General features: G+C 51.6%; 1 protein-coding gene across 3 annotated transcripts in view; it reads right to left on the reverse strand.

The window, feature by feature from the left end:
• MAFA (MAF bZIP transcription factor A) overlaps positions 1–13,884 on the reverse strand; it is a 48,881-nt gene extending 34,997 nt beyond the window's left edge. The window contains exons 1-2 of one of the 3 annotated variants that reach the window (XM_029592179.1): positions 9,424–13,884; positions 8,606–8,686 (exon numbers count right to left, since the gene is read on the reverse strand). In XM_029592179.1, the coding sequence (XP_029448039.1) occupies positions 12,357–13,334 (978 nt within the window). In that variant the 5' untranslated portion in view covers positions 13,335–13,884 and the 3' untranslated portion in view covers positions 8,606–8,686; positions 9,424–12,356. Of the gene's footprint in view, positions 1–8,247 lie in introns of those variants that run through there. The other 2 variants (XM_029592177.1, XM_029592176.1) reach the window with 2 other exon arrangements.
• Between the last annotated feature and the right edge of the window lie 2,983 nt (positions 13,885–16,867).

Genomic DNA, 16,867 nt, shown 5'->3' on the forward strand with positions numbered 1-16,867 from the left:
CTGGAATATTGTGCCCACATCTGAGGGCTGCACGGCTGGAGGGATACGCACAGAGCACAGAGAAGCGCTACCCCGGGGGTAAAGAGTCCCTGCCATAGGAAACTTAAAGGCTTAAATATGTACAATCTGGGGGACGAGGGAGAAGGGAAATACGATAAGAGACATTCAAACACCTTAAAGGTGTAAATAATGCACAAGAAATAAAGCTTTTCCAGAGGAAAGGACATTCTGGACTAAAGAGATCATGATACGAAACTAGCAATGGAGGGAGGGAAACCCTTGCGTAATATAAAGAGATATTTCTCCACCAAAAGCGTGATCGACGCAACCCAGAGCTTCCCGACATGGGTGGTAAAGAAAAAATAAGAACCAGGATACAAGGCAGCTTGAGATTATGGAAGAGGGGAAGTGAGGGGTAAAGCCTGGGATAAGCACAGAGGATCCTTAGCTGTGGGGGAGTGAGGGGTAAAGCCTGGGATAAGCACAGAGGATCCTTAGCTGTGGGGGAGTGAGAGGTAAAGCCTGGGATAAGCACAGAGGATCCTTAGCTGTGGGGGAGAGAGGGGTAAAGCCTGGGATAAGCACAGAGGATCCTTAGCTGTGGGGGAGAGAGGGGTAAAGCCTGGGATAAGCACAGAGGATCTTTAGCTGTGGGGTGAGTGAGGGGTAAAGCCTGGGATAAGCACAGAGGATCCTTAGCTGTGGGGGAGTGAGGGGATAAAGCCTGGGATAAGCACAGAGGATCCTTAGCTGTGGGGGAGTGAGAGGTAAAGCCTGGGATAAGCACAGAGGATCCTTAGCTGTGGGGGAGAGAGGGGTAAAGCCTGGGATAAGCACAGAGGATCTTTAGCTGTGGGGTGAGTGAGGGGTAAAGCCTGGGATAAGCACAGAGGATCCTTAGCTGTGGGGGAGTGAGGGGTAAAGCCTGGGATAAGCACAGAGGATCCTTAGCTGTGGGGTAGTGAGGGGTAAAGCCTGGGATAAGCACAGAGAAACCTTAGCTGTGGGGGAGTGAGGGGTAAAGCCTGGGATAAGCACAGAGGATCCTTAGCTGTGGGGGAGTGAATGGACAGTATATTATATCCTTAACCAAGTTTTCCTTAAATTTAAAAAGCTTTTAAGAACATAAGACTTGCCAATCAGCAGGTATGGCAGGTTCCATCAAGCCCAGTATCCTGTTTCCAACAGTGGCCAATTTATTAAACATATTTATGTGTTAAAGTGGCAGCTGGAATGCAGATGTGTGTGGTGTCTGTGTAACCCTCTCCTATTCTATATGTAAATAGAGAGATTCAGATAAAGATATAGATGTACACATATATGTATTTATGAGAGTTACACGTACACACATCCATGTACAACAACCAGTGCTAGGACCACAGTACAACACTGGCAGTGTTTTCAGGAGGTGGTGGTGCTACTTAGCCCTCTATAGTCAAAAAGCAGAAATTCTGCAGAAACAAAATATAAAAAGGAAGCGCTTTGACCAAAACGGCAGACTGTTACAAAAGCATTCGTCTGCTTTCAATAAAACATACAAAACAAACCCCAAAATTCAGGATCTTGTCTCATGGCCCCCCAACTAACCTGCCTACCCGTCACTGTTGTCATGCCCTGACGTCCGGGACCGCACTTCCTGTCACACGGCGATGCTTTCCTGGGACCGGCGCTGCTGCTGCCGAGGAAGAGCTGCGCGCGGAAAGCGCAGTGCATGGCGCGTTAAAACCCCCGCGGCTGGAGCTGAAAGACTTCTTTCCGCTGCATTGGCCGCTTGGGGGATCCCAGGGCAGGGCAGCCACCGTGCACCGAGCAGTTCCCCCGTCGTGTGGGCAGGGCGGCCCCCAGCAGGGGGATGGGAGGGCGAGTCAGGAAAGCTGTGGCCCGGCCACGGCAGCTCCCGAAGGATTCAGCCTAACCCCTAACGCAGGGTTAATAATAATCCGGAGCTATTTAGCGCGTCTTTATGAACAATGCACTAAGGAGGCTAACAACAGGATTAGAATTCGGGTGCAATAAGTCCCTGTCCAGAAGAGCTTCCGGTTTGCGTGAGCGCTAGAGAAGTGATTAGCCGGAGGTCACAGGAGTCGTGTCAGAGTGGGAAGCGGGATTTGCACTCTGATCTCCCTCATGCCAGAGCTCTCTCTCTCTGTATTTCAGAGCCGCACGCTCCAGTCCAAGCTTCCGGTGCCGGCGTTTTATTTCCGACTTGCGGCCCCTTCAGGTGGCTTTGGCCTGAGCCTGACCCGTCAGGGCTCCCTCCCGATGTTCCTAGCAGCTGCAGAGAGCGCCTGCCACCCGTGACACGACGGCCCCCGGGCCTCGGCGCCGCTGCATTCCCCCCAGGCTGGAGAGCTGACCTGCGAGGCTGCAGGGGTTGCCTCCTGGCTTGCAGGCTCGCAGCTGGGGGTCGGGATGGGCCGGGGGGGGGGGGGGGGAGCCTGCGGGCAAGGAACAAGCTCTTCTCTGGGGAGAGGCAACACACCCCACCGCACCGGAGCTGCAGTATTGGACGCGCTTATACAGACGGTATGCACTATTATAAATATTGTATAGGTGTATAACGTCAGACCTCAGGAGACGTCCATCGCCCCTTCTCCGGGCCTCTTGTCACCGCCGATCTCACTCCATCTCCAGTCCCTCTCCCTCCCTTGCCCCCCTAGCACCTCTCTCTGGCCCCGATGGCAAAACACCCGAATAAAAAAAAAAAATAAAAATGCCATGAACTTCCGTGCACATTCCCTGTCCTCGCACACTGAAAAGAGCTAAGAGCTCCCGATGCTGTAGGCAAACGCGTCGGGAATTTCAGCGAAACATGCGCGCAACAAAGGCGCGTAAGGTATGCTGTGTGCACGCATATCGTGCTTTATAAGGTATGAAAGCGGGGCAGAAAGGTGGGGAGTTAAACGTCCAGCACCACCTCTTTGCATTGGGGAGTTAGCGCTGCTGCCTGGATTAACGCGAGATCTGTATGCAGCAGCGCTAACTTGTGAGCGCAGTTTCACTCATGTCGGCAGACAGCCGGACGCAATTTTTGTGCCCTAAAGTCCTTGTTAAAATCAGGAATAAAACCACACACACACAAAAGATTAACATCAGGCACGTCTTATAACATGGGGGCCTCCGAGTCCATCTCAAGCAGGCACAGCTGGAAGGTTACTGCAGGCACCCAAATGGGAAATCAGCCTGAAAAATGTTACATGCAGACAATTCTGTAAAAAAAAAGTATGTTTTTAAAAGGATAAGTTAAGCAGAGTGATAAATAGATTTCTATGTAACAATCTTAGGGGCAACTCTTGGCTCCGTTTGTCTGTCTGTCTGTCGCTCTCTGTTTTCCTCTCAGTCCTGGACTACCTGCTGAGCGGTTTTCGTGGCCCGGCCTCACTAGAAATCCTACACAAAAGCCGTTTCTCTCTCTTCTCTCTCTCTGCTCTCTCTCTGTCACTCAGGCACCATCCGGCGAGAAAGGACTAATGACCCTCCAAGCGAAATTAAACTCACTTCAGTGCCTCGTCTTCCTCCAAGAGGAAAAAAAAACCCCAAAAGCACGTGCATATATTAACCAGAAACACACACACGCGTTTCTCTTGCCCTTTCCTCTGCACTCGTTCGTTAGGACAAATATTCCGAGCGGTCAGAGCCTTTCCTAATTATATGGATCTCCTCTGCAAAAGAAGCACGGGGCAAGGAAACGTCGTCTTGGCTTTAAGTTTGATACCAAAGGAAGCTGCCGATACCGACTAAAGATTCCCAGCACTGCCGCCTGCTCCAGATGTTTCACCTCTGTGGCCAAAAGGGAGCTGGGGGCAATAAGCAAGCCAACCACCCCAAAGAGAGGCAGGCATGGGCGGAAGAAGACCATTCACGGGGGTTCTTTTATTGTTTTTGGTTTGAGAGGATGGTTTTGTTTTGGTTTTTTTTAACGAAAGAGATGTAATCTAAAATCTTAGCGGTTTTTTCGTTTTGTTTTGTTTTTTAAAAACGGGAAAGGAATTAATCCTAACAGAGGGCCTGGTGCCCGTACATCCGGCTCTCCTTTCTCCTTCAGGGACACCGGAGAGCAGAGTCCTCCCCCCTCCCCCCCTGCCAGAATAAATCCCCACCCCCATGGCCCCAAACTCCTGCAAAACTTTCTCCAGTTTTCCATAGGAGGCTGGGCAGAGCCCTGTTACAGCTGCCGGGATTTGCCCCCCCTAAATCTCGGACGGAGCACAATCCCGGCTTGGTGGCTGCCCCCAACCCTTCCCATTTGTTTGCGGGGGTGGGGGGGGGAGCTGGGAACCGGGCTGAGGGTCCTTGGTAAAAATCCAGCTCTCCCCGCCCCCCGTGAAAATAAAACATTTAGGGTACTGACGGCAAGGGGCAGAAATGAAACACAATGTATGAAAAAAAATGTATCTTAGGGTCAGCAGAGGTCAGGCTAGACCTGCAGAGAGAGAGGCAGGACTTTCACTCTCAGAAGGTGAAAGTGCCCCCCCCCCCCCCCGTCCCTTCCCTCCCCCCTCCCCAGTGACTGCTCCAGTGCATGCAGCGTGAGTCCCAGACCGGCAGCCAGCCCCGGACACTCCCTCCCCCCTGACAGTCTCGGGCCAGGACCAGGACCACCACAGCGGGGAGTGGGTCGTCGGGGTCCGAGCTTGTGAGCCCTTCTGCATGCGGGGGAGGGGGGGCACCTGAAGAATATTGTCCCTGAGCTTCAGGGGGGGGGGGCAAGGGGGAGCCAGGGTGCAAAGCCCCGGCTGCTCCAGCTGCCGCTCCTTGTGACCTCCGGGGAGTCACTTCGTCCTCCATGGCCTCAGCTACAAACTTAGGGGGTCCTTTACGGAGTATTTTAAGTACACCCCCCCCCCCCCCAATAGACACAGAAAGGGAGAAAAGCCCTTAGTAAATCAGGCCCTTAGATGTGTGCTCTCTTGGGCAAAGGCTCAACTGTGCCCGAAGAGTAAAACTGCTGCCTTAGGCATTGAATGGCAAGGAAGCCTGCAGGATGCAAGGGAAGGAGAAAGCTTGCCCTGCCACCCAAACTGTTAATTCAAAGCCATTGTGAGAGCCCTTCCACCACTGCTGCTCTAGCTGCTTGATTGAATCCTGTTGAGGCCCTTGGTGGGGGGGAGGGGGGGGGAGGAAGCAGGAATATGAAATGTTTCATAAATAAATACCCTGTCCATTCCTAGGAGGGCATCGAATGCTTTCCTGCATTCAGGAGCCGCTCCCCTTTGCCTGCCACCCCTCAGCGGCTCCAGGCAGGTTGCAACACTCAAGGAGAAATCTCCTTGCACCGATTACAGGTGGGTCTCGGTTAGGGCAAACCCCCAAAATCCTGCTGCGGGGGAGGGGGGAGGCGAGTGGAACTTTTCAACAGCAAACCTGCTTCAGGGCAGGCAGACGGCTCGCACACCCCCCATTTTTTAATAGGAATGCGCAAGACGCTTTGCTATTTTGTTTTCTTATTTTGTTCTGTTCCAGTTTTCATTAAAAAAAAAAAAAAAAAAAAAGCAGTAACAGTCCCAGGGTCCCCCTCGCTCCCTCTGCAAAAAGAAAATATGCAAAGTCCAGCCAGGCCTGTTTCCTATCCCTACTCCTTGGCCGAAACTCCCCTGCCTCCTACTCCCATCTTCCCTGCAGTCATAAGTGACTTCCCAGGACGAGAGTGACCTTCAGGTGCTCCCGCTCCAGCAGTGCTCTCCTCAGATTGGCACTGGTGGGACCTGAGGCCAACGCCGTTTTGTGCCTCGGAGGTATCTCTGCACCTCCCTGTAGAGCTACCGCCATTCAACAAAATGGCGCCAGCCTTCAGGGCCCACCACCGCCATTTCGAGGAGAGCACCAGCAGAGCAGGAGCATCCGGGGACTGCTTCTTTCTTGTGAAGATGCTTATGATTGTGGATAAACTGGGGGAAGGGAGGTAGGAAATGAGGGAAAGCACCAGCGGGACTATGCTTTATTTTCTAGAATCGGGATTTTGGCAGTGGAGACTAGGCCCTGGGGTTGGCAGCTACGGTCTTTCTTTTTTTTTTTTTTTTTAATAATAATAAAAGGAAAAGCAAAATTTCATTCGTTTTCCTTTCTTTTCATTTTCAAAACGAAATGAAACGAAAAAGAAAAATGTGTTGAAATTTCCTGTTTCATTGCAAGCTAAAAGCCCATTTCTAATTTTCAAATAAAAATGGTGTGCAGTATTTTAGCTCCAAAAGGAACATTTCTTGCACCTGTGCCCTTTGCAAATGTCACCGGCTGTCCAAGAAAGGGGCACATCACATACACGCATGCAGCTGTCTTACAACTTGCTTTTAAAAGTTCATTTGTTTTTCCTGTTCGGTCCATGCAGTGTGTGTTTGTGTGTGTGTGGGGGGGAGGGGGCAGTGTATTTCTACACTAGCACACCCTCACCCCCATTCTTCAGCAGGTCGGCTCATCTAGAGGCATGGGCCCAGATAATGTGCTCACAGACCTTCCCACCCTCTCCAGGCTCGGCACAGGGCCTTGCCCCCTCCATCTGTCAGCACAGCAGCAAGGCCCAGCTGGCATCCTGCAGTCAGGGAAAATGTCAGCACAACCAGTTCCCTGCGGTCTCCTCGCTCTCACACAAAGAAATAAGAACTACAGTGCAGCTAAGGACCCCCACTATGATCAGCATCAGAAGAACAAATATGACCCACCCCGAATACAGGCCGCAGGACGTGAGGACAACCTGGAAATATTCCCATCACAAGTTGCAGCTTTCACGCATTCTAGAAGAGGCCTGCCCGGAGATGGCAGGAGGGGGTCACGGGGCTCGTGAAGTCCTGGTGCACCGGGACAACCAGTCCACGCCGCCTTACTGAAGGGTGCCCCTAAATCCAGGTCTGAAAATGAAGGGATGTGGGTGGTGGGAGGGCACAGCAGCATCTTAACCGGGACTAGATCTCGTCCTGTATCTTTGCTTAGAAGAGACCTGCATGGCCGGGCAAAGCTCTCGGACGTCACCCGTAGATAGATGGCCTTTGCACTGATCGGACAAGAGGTACCAGGGCTTTTTGTACGCCACAGAGCAATACCGCAAATGAGAGCAGAAAGGCCCACCCGGCCTGCCCACAGGGGTCTATCTGTGTTTTATTTGTTGGAATCCAGACGGTGATACGGCTTTAATATACTACACCCGTCTGACTTCCCTGTGCATCGAATCCCTAAGCAGAGCGAAGGTCAAGCAGCCTGGGTCTCTTTCAACCCCCGATGCCGCGCGGTTTCCAAACCAGTGACCTTTCGGGCTTTAACCATTCCCCTGAATCGTTTCTTTCATTTACAAAGCTCAGTGAGCTGAGGAAGAGAGGATAACTCTGGAAAGCTTAGGTACAGACTTACTGAGTTAGTCCAATAAAAAAAAAAAAGGGGCATGTGGCTCGCCTACAACCTGACTTCCTGACCCTTAATTCTTCCCTTAGGAAACAAATGGAAATCGTCTGAAAAAGAAAAAAAAAATTAATAGTAACCACGGCCTCTCTTCCTGCCTCTTCCTCGTAGTGCGCCGTGCCCGGACCTCTTCCGTTACCCACTTTTCCCATTTCCGAAAAGGTGGAATAAAATTAAAAAAAAAAAGAGCTGACTGAACACATCCATTGCAAGGGACTTGAGCTTTTAAAACAAGCCAGGGCTGAGGCTCCTGCCTACCAACGCCTCTTGCTCGGCTTTCGGGGGGAAAATAGTGTGGGTGCTGCGTCAGTCCATTTGAGTGCTTGGAAATAAAAAGTTCTCAAACCAAAACCAATATAACATGACTCCCCTTTCTATTGGACCCTGACCTGGCTCCTCTGGTCTTGGACCTCCCGAAAGCTTTAGCATTAAATCAGTCCAATTAAAAAAAAAACAAGAAGGCATCACCTTATATATTTTTGTTGGTTGTTGAACGGCTTAAAATGTTTCAAAAGATCTGGACAGAGAAACAGCGCCCAGGAAGCGGCGCTTCTCCCAATTTTCATCCGCCGTCCAAACTGGAACAGGGGAAGGTTGTTGTGGTTTCTGTGTTTCTCATGTGGGCAGCCCAAATGCTCGGATCAAACCTTTCAAAAATAAAATGCAAGAAGCCCAGTGCGGAGGGAGGGAATATTCTCACGGAACCGGGTGTTCCCTAAATGACTCCTTACTTTTGTACCCTACCTATGTTGAAAGAGGGGGGAACGACGACGACCCTATATTTTGTTACAAATGGCAGAAACGTTTAGGAAAAAAAAATGAAATGGGCATCGCGTCATTTTAAAAAATAAAGTATTTATTGATTAACGTCAACTGGAAAAAGATGGGGTAAGAATCACACTTCATTTTGGAAATTTTTTTTTTTTTGTTTTAATTTGCCTCCAACATATTCCAGGTCATACACAATTTACTGTATCATAAAAAAACAAAACAACAAACATAACATGAAAAGGGGGTAAAGAGAATTAAATAAATCCAATAAATCACTCCGAGGACTTTTGTTGCAGGAAAAAAAACAAACCCTAAAGAGCAGCTGGCAGCAGCCGGACAAGCACATCCTTTGGGAAAGGATGGAGCCCAAAGATAAGATTAATAATGTACCGTCACCCCCAAAAAAATTATACTAAGGAGCAAAAGAATAAGAGAAGTTTCCATTTACCTTCCTGCAAGCTTCCGGATGCCTTCGAGGTGAGTTTAAAAGTGTCTTTCGCCGCCATGGGGGTTAAAAGCTACAGAAGAGCTGAGCATAAGAGAGAGAGAGAGAGAAAATAAAATAAAACAGCTACAAAAATGGTTTCGGCTGGGAGAGTTGTAAACAACAGATAGAAAAAGAGGGGGTGAAAATGTGGTGAGCCAGCGCACGCCGGCCCTCTCTCCGGTCTCTCGTGGAAAGGAAAGGTCAGAGCTGGGTCTTTAAGTCATCTGCCCTTCCCTGTTGGTAGCCACTTTTGTGCATTAGCTGGAAAAGGCTGGATTAAAAAAAAAAAACAGCCTTATAATTCATTGCAAGCGTCTAATAATCGAATCTGGGGGTCACAGAATCCGCCTTTTCTGCTCCATCCAGGATGAGTTTGGGGAGTCACCTTCCAGAGCTTAGGTGCCCTGGGGGGGTCAGATAATAGGAAAGTTAAGTCCCGCCAGCAGCTCTCACCCCCTCACCCTCCCTCTTTCTATGGGCGGAAAAACAGAACCAGGGAGCCGGTCTAGGGCTTGGCAGCTAAAAAAAAAATAATGCAGGCTTCTGCATTCGAGTTGCAAAAACCCAATAACCCGATTTTTAAAGAGCATTTACACGCTTACAATTGGGTTTTGCACGCGCAAATGCACTTTACTCCAGCAAGTGGGCTTTTGAAAATTGCTGCAATACGTGCCATCGAATTGTCCACAAGATTTGCTCACTTTACCGGAGGAAATGGCTTTTGGAAATTGCTGAGATAGCAGGTTACATTTAGGTGCAGAACTCCTTTGCAAATTCACCTGGAAGGGGAGCAGTCTAGCACAGGGGGTGAAGGTCTCTGCGGGGGGAGAAGGAGCAGGACCTGGGGGCGAGAGAGGTAGAGGAGCAATCTTCTGCTTTTTTTGGAGAGGCATAGCCAGCAAGAAAAAGGAGGCGATGTCTAAGTCTGGGGTGAAACTCCAGGTGACTGTGACAGTTCAGGAGACCGCACCCTCAAAGACAACAGCAGGGCGGCCACTGAAATGGTCAGGGAGGGGGGGTCCTTCTTCATTATAAAGCATATGGGGGACAGACTTAAAAAGATGCAAGCATGCACACCCTGGGGGGAAAGAGGGGAAGGGAGAAATGAGAAGAGACTTTAAAATCACCAAGGGTGCAGAGGAGGGAGAAAGGAGACTGGAGAACAAGGGGGGGGGGGGGGGTCACGGGATGAGGGCGAAATCAGGGAATTAGAGAGGGTCCTGGGCGCACCCGGGGAAGAGGGGGGGAGAGCACGGGGCAAATGCACGGAGGGGAGGAAGGGATTGGGAAGCTAAGCGGCTGGGCGAACGGTCCTTATTTGTCCGGATATGTGGAGTCTCAGGGAGGGCGGCTCTCTCTCTCTCTCTCTCTTGCCTGGGTTTTTCGGGGCAGCAGCAGCGGTGTCCCACTGTAATACACTCAGTTTGCAAGGGGAAGGATCCGCTTAACCATATATTCCCAGGCCACCCCCCCCCGCTCTTTTAGCTTTCACACCCCCCCGTCGCTTCTGGCCAGCCCAGCCCTCTGCGCTCCCACCGCCCCGGTAAAGGCTGCGGGAGTCTGCAGCTCCCTCTGGAGCCCTCTGCCCCGGCCGGGTGGAGCGCGTGAAGGCGGCCAGTGTTTTAAGGACTCCCCCTGGCCTTTTTATTCCTGGGCAAGAGAAAAAAAAAGGGAGCAAGAGCTCAGGCGGCTTCTGAAGGCTGGCAGAGAGAGGGGGTCCTCGTTCCTAATCAATGCAAAACAAAACAAAACAAAAAAAAATAATAAGTAAAACTACTCCTAAAGAACTAATTCCATGTCAGCTCGCCACGCCGAGACCCGGGGAGAAAATCGCTCTGAAAGCTTGCAAGGGCTTTTGCACCAGTGTTAACCCCAAGGAAACGAGCTCCTAAAACTCCAGAGGAAAAGAAAACCTCGCTGTTGGATTAGTTTTGTTTGTTTGTTTTTAGATTGCAACAGCCATGCGGCTCAAGAACAATTCATTACAAAAAAAAAGAAAGAAAGAAAAAAGATTGTCTTTAAGGTAGACGAATAGATATAGATGCGACTGCAGCCTTCCGAAAAAAAACAACAAAAACTTGTCCTTTTTAACAGAGTTCAAAGCCCAGGAGCGCTGCAGGAACTTGTCCTAAGTTTCTATGACCGAAAAAGCAGCAGCGTTTCCTACAAGGTCTCTCTCTCTCCTTCTCTTTCACAGCAAAGCCAGAGTTTGTCTGCAAAGTTTGTTTGTTTTCTCACAAAAGCAGGGATTCGCGTTCAAGGTACAAACGCTAAGATGCGTTTCCCGGGGGAGAGGGGAGGTTACTGATAAAACGATCTTGTGCATAGAGAGATAGCAGCCGACTGACTCCAGTCCATACATTTACTATAGGGACTGACTCCAGTCCATACATTTACTATAGTGCCTGTAATCGGTTGCCCCGTCATTATTAACAGCAAAGGTAATTTTTTTTTTTAAATCTCTATAAAACAGTAGCAATTACCCAATTTATCCCCTTATATAGTGCAGGAGGCTTTTTTTTTTGTTGTTGTTGTTTTTAAACTCAGCATAATCATTTAAATTAATTTTGCTTATATTAAATTTGCATGCTTTTACATACAAACATTTCGTTAAGACTTTTTTTTTCGTTTAATTTAAAACGATAAAACAAAATATAGGCTCAGAGGTGGGGGAATAAAGAAAGGGGGAGATAGGCAATGTTTTTTTTTAAATGCTACAGTCTGTACAAGTGGACACCTTAAATAAATTTCTATCTGGCTCAGGTTTCCTTTAAATAATATAATATACAAAGGAGGAAAAATATATATAGATTTAAAGCAAAAACACTCATCCCTTTCGATGCCGAAGTCCAATGGATTGGTATCTTTTTTTGTTTGTTTTAAACATGTTCTTCAGTCCCTTCAGTTCTCAGCCGCACAGTTCCGTTCCTGAATACTCTTTAAGACTAGATTATTGTTTTTTTGGAGAGAGAGATATTTATATATCTATATATCTATATATATAATATTTATATTGTGTGTCTCTTCGAAGATGCCAAAGTGCTGAGACAAACCCAGAGGAAAAAAACCTTGCAAAAGAAACGGAGGGTAGAGAGCCGGAGGGGGGAGGTCATGCTGCGCTCCTCGGTCTGATCCTGGGGTTGGGAGGGCAGGGATACCGCACATGGCCCGCATGCAGGGTGATCAGAGGGTCCCCCCCTCCCCCCCACGGTACCGGTTTCGCCGGGCAGTTCTTGCTTCCGCTTTTTTTTTTTTCTACTCTCCTTGTGCAAACAGAAAGGACGATTTTGGTTCCAGGATATCGCTGGATAGAAAAGAAAAAAAACAAAGAAACAAACAAAAAAAAAAACAGCACACACAAAAATAAATAAATAAAATAAATAAAATAAAAATCCAAACACCCCCACCACCCCAGGCAGACTTGAGTTCTTCGGGTGGATCCGGTAGTATTGCTGGGTTGTTCTTATTCCCGTCCTCGTCCGCCTTCGCTTAAGACTTATCGCAGTGTTGGCTCCGTTACATAACTATGTACAGAAGTGCAGTGCTTTCCACCCTCCTCTCTCCCTCTCTCTCTCTCCGTATTTACAGGCGCAGTCCAAGTCCAAAAGTTTGCAAACGCTCCGAAAGGCGGCGAGGGGGGTGGGTGGGAGGAGCAGTGGGGGGGCAGAGAGAGAGAGAGAGCGCGAGGGGGGGGAAAAGTAGCCGGCCGGCTTCACAGGAAGAACTCCGGGGGCGGGGGCTTGTTGGCGGCCGCCGGGGAGGCGGCGGCGGCGGCCGGCGGAAAGTTGCCGGCCGCGCGGCCGGCTAGCTTCTCGTACTTCTCCTTGTAGGCGTCGCGCTCCTTGGCCAGCCGCGCCACCTCCTGCTTCAGCTGCTCCACCTGGCCCTGCAGCTGGCACTTCTCGCTCTCCAGGATGTGCCGCTGCTGCACCCGCTTGTAGCGGCAGGACTGCGCGTAGCCGCGGTTCTTCAGGGTGCGGCGCTTCTGCTTGAGCCGGATGACCTCCTCCTTGCTGAAGCCGCGCAGCTGGCGGTTCAGCTCCCGCACCGACATGCCCACCAGCTGCTCGTCGGAGAAGCGCTCCTCCAGCCGCAGGTGGTGGTGGTGCAGGTGGTGGTGGTGGTGGTGCACCTGGTGGTGGTGGTGGTGGTGGCCGCCGCCGCCGCCGGCCCCGGAGGCGGGGGCCAGCTCGTCGGCCGGGTACTGCTGGCCCCGGTAGGCGCCCTCGTAGGCCGGGTGCTGGTGGTGGTGGTGATGGTGGTGCGGGTGGTGCGGGTTGCCGATCAGCGCCTCCACCGCGTCCTCCGGGGTGAGGTTCAGCGCCTCGGGGTTCAGGTGGTGCTGGTAGCCCGACATCCAGTAGAGCTCGTCCAGCGGGGGCTTGCCGGCGGCCGGGTGGCCGGAGGAGTTGCCGCCGCCGCCGCCGCCTGCCGGGTTGCCCGGGTGGGCGCCGCCGGGCTGCTGCGCGCCGGGGCTGGGGGCGCAGAAGGAGGGCGAGGAGGGCACGGAGGAGCAAGGGGTGCTGAGCGGGGTGGAGGAGAGGGAGCCCGGGGGCAGGCGGTGGCAGAAGCGCTCCGCCTCGGGGGGCTCCTTCTTCACCTCGAACTTCATCAGGTCGAAGTCGTTCACGTACTCGATGGCCAGGGGGCTGTTGGGCAGCTCCGCGCTCATGGCCAGATCGGAGGCCATCTCAGTCCTTGGGGGGGAGGGGGAGGTGGGTCAGGGTCAATGGTGGGAGAAAGTCCAGCAGCCACGCTCCGATCGCGGCAGGTGTTTCACCCCTTCTTCCTGCTGCAGTCCCGGGATTGATAGGGGGGGGGGGAGGGGTCTGCTGCCCCCTGCCCCACCGATGGGGAGGGGTGGGGCGGGGGTGGTGTTGGGGGGGAGTCACTGCCCCACTCCGATCTGCTCCCAGCTTCCACAGAGCACCCAACCAAGAAACTTTTAAAAGCGAAAGAAAGTAGCCGTCACAAATCCAGGCCCCGGAAAAGTTGCCGCCGGAGCTGCCGGCTCTCTCCCTTGCAGGGTCCGGCGCACCAGAGGCGGGGGGGGGGGGGGGGGGGGGAAAGACGCTCCGGATCCTGGATCGGGGGTGGGATGGGCTCCTCCGTTGCGCCCACTGGCTCGGGCTCCCCCCGGTTCAGCGCACGCCCGCCCGCCGCGGCCACATGTGCGCCCTCCCCCGGCTCCGGTGCCGCTGCTCCGCTCCCTCCTCCTCCTCCTGCTGCTGCTGCAGCCGCGGCCGCCGCTTCTCCCGCCCGCCCGGGACACTCTGCCCTTTTACAGCCGCGGCCGCCCCGCCCCCCCAGACCCAGCTCCCGACCAATCCGGGCCGGCCCTGGGCGGGAGCATTTGCATGTCCCCCTGGCAACCCCAGCCGGGAGCTGTCAATCGGCGGCCGGGCGAAGGGCCCTCTAGTGGCCGCCGCCTGCCACTGCGGCGCCTTGCAGGACAAAGGTTGGGAGCGCAGAGCGGGCGCGGGTTCCCGAGGCGGCTTCCATTTATTTACTCTTTGTGACTTTTAGCTCCGTCTGCATGCAAGAAAAATAATAATAATAAAAAAAGCTGGATTACTACTGCTACTGGGGACTAAGAGAGGCACTAAAACCTCAGGGGGCTGAGGCACAGGCACTCCTCTCAGGGGCCACATCTGCAAAGAGGGCCAGGGGCCCCGGAGGCCGCAGCGAGGCTCCGCACGCCCCTGCTGGGGCACTTTCTTCACAGGTTAGCAAATCTGCCCCCCCACCCCCCCCATAATAACAGCAATGGAGTTAATGGCACGAGGGCTGCCCCTGCTTGTCGCAGTGGTTTCCAGTTTCAGGTCTTCCAGTGACTGCAGGTGCAATTTTGGTTCCTGGCTCCGCACCCGAACCTTTCCTGCCCCTTCGCCGCTCGCAGGAGGTGGAAGGTGAGAAGGAGGCAGCCGGGGGGAGGGAGGGCTCCAGATGTCAGCTCCGATCCCTTTCCCCGAGAGCTGCACATCCGCCTCCCTGGGCTGAAATCTTTGCCCCCCTCTTTGGTTCTGTTGCTTTTCTTGCCTCTCTCGGTCTCACCCCCCTGCACATCTGGGACCTCCGGGCATTTCCGACCGCTCTTAGTCCCTCCCGAAGGCACGGACGGAGCAGAAGCCTCGGGCAATGCCCCCCCCCCCCCCCCCCCCAGGTCTTCACCGCCACAAAGTTCACCCGGATTCGCAGCCGATGAGAAAAGGTCCAGCAAGGAAAGCAAAAAAAACCCAAATAAAGGAAACGACCAGAAATCACCCGGCTTCGTTGCAAAGAAGAGCCCGGGCCCGGGACGCAGAGAGGCAGGGGACGCCCAGGCCGCGCCTTTGCGGTTGGAAAGCCCCCGTTCCTGCAGATTTTGTTTTTAAAGTTAGGGGCATGGACCCGCATTCCCCTGCTCCATGAAGACTCCCGGCCCTGGCCTGCATCCCGGAGAGCCTGCACCTATTTCCACCCCCTGCCCTTCTCTCGGGGCTTCCTTTACCATGCAAATAATAATAATTAATAATAATAATACTAATAATAATACTAATAATAATACTAATAATAATACTAATAATAATACTAATGCTGCCCGGAAAGCTGCAGGATAGTCCAGCTCCCTGTGCACATGGGCTCAGAGCGGATGTGTTAGGTAAAGTTGCAGCCTGGGTTTCATTTTTTCAAAATATCCATCTGCTTGCTTCTGACCTTCTCTTTTGCTCTCCTTTCATTTTTATCCCAACATATTTTATTTATTATATTTTTATACAGAGGTTTTTTTGTGTGCCACACCCTTGTTTCTAAGAAAATCCCTAAATTCATTCTTCAGCTGTCTGTGCTGTATTCCTGCTTTACCTGTGATGCTTGCATGGGGCTCTGATAAAGATCCCTAGAGACCTAGAAATGATGGCAGAAAAGGACCAAAGGATCCACCCAGTCTGCCCTGCAAGCTTATGCCAGTCTCTTATGCTGCACTGTGCAGGTTACCCCCGTGCTTAGCAGTTTCCCAGACTGTAAAATGCAGGGCTCTCCGATGCTGTTTGAATCCAATTTCCCTTAACCCTTGCAGTGGAAGCAGAGAGCAATGATGGAGCTGCATCAAAAGTATCAGGCTTAGAGATGAAGGGAAGTAACAGCTGCATCAGCAAGTTACACCCATGTTTGTTTGTTCCCCAAACCTTAAAAGTCGGGGACCTTTGGTTGGTTGCTGTCTGAATCCAATTCCCCTTTTCCCACTGCCTTTGAAGCAGAGATCAATGATGGAGCTGCATTAGCAGTATCAAGGCTTACTGGTTAAGGGTAGTGACTGCCACACCAGCAAGTTACCCTCAGTTACCCCCAAGCACTCTTTTCTTCATTTCCATCCTCTTACCTTTAGGGATCCAGTGTTTATCCCATGCCCCTTTGAATTCCTTCAGTTTTCATCTTCACCTCCTCCTCCGGAAGGGCGTTCCAGGCATCCACCACCCTCTCTGTGAAGAAATGTTTCCTGACGCTTCTGAGTCGTCCTCCCTGGAGTTTTATTTCATGACCTCTATTTCTATTGATTTTTTTTCTAACAGAAAAGGTTCAAAATCCATGCATCATTAAAACTGTTCAGGTATCTGAAAGGTCTGTGTCACATCTCCCCTGCTCCTCCTTTCTTCCAGGGTATACTCCTTCAGCCTCTCCTCATAAGACCCACTACCATTTTGGTAGCCCTTCTCTGGATCGCCTCCATCCTGTCTCTATCTTTTTTGAGATACAAACTCCAGAACTGAACACAATTCCAGGTGAGGCCTCACCAAGGACCTGTACAAGGGGATCACCACCTCCTTTTTCCTGCTGGTTATTCCTCTCTCTGTACAGCTCAGCGTTCTTCTAGCTTTAGCTATCGCCTTGTCACATTGCTTCGTCATCTTCAGATCACCAGACACTATCACACCAAGGTCCCTCTCCCAGTCCGTGCACATTAGTCCTTTGCTGCCCATCAAATAAAGCTCTTTTGGATTTCTGCACCCCAAATGCTTGACTCTGCACTTCTTGGCATTGAATCCCAGCTGCCAAATCGTTGACCACTCTTCAAGCTTTCTTAAATCACTTTTCATTCTCTCTACTCCTTCAGGCGTGTCCACTCTGTTGCAACTCTTAGTATCATCTGCAAATAGGCAAACTTTACCTTCTATCCCTTCTGCAATGTTGCTCACAAAGATACCGGTCCCAATACTGATCCCTGTGGCGCTCCACTTAACACCG

Source organism: Rhinatrema bivittatum, chromosome 2, assembly GCF_901001135.1.
Source record: "Rhinatrema bivittatum chromosome 2, aRhiBiv1.1, whole genome shotgun sequence".
In the NCBI taxonomy this organism is placed as follows: domain Eukaryota; kingdom Metazoa; phylum Chordata; class Amphibia; order Gymnophiona; family Rhinatrematidae; genus Rhinatrema; species Rhinatrema bivittatum.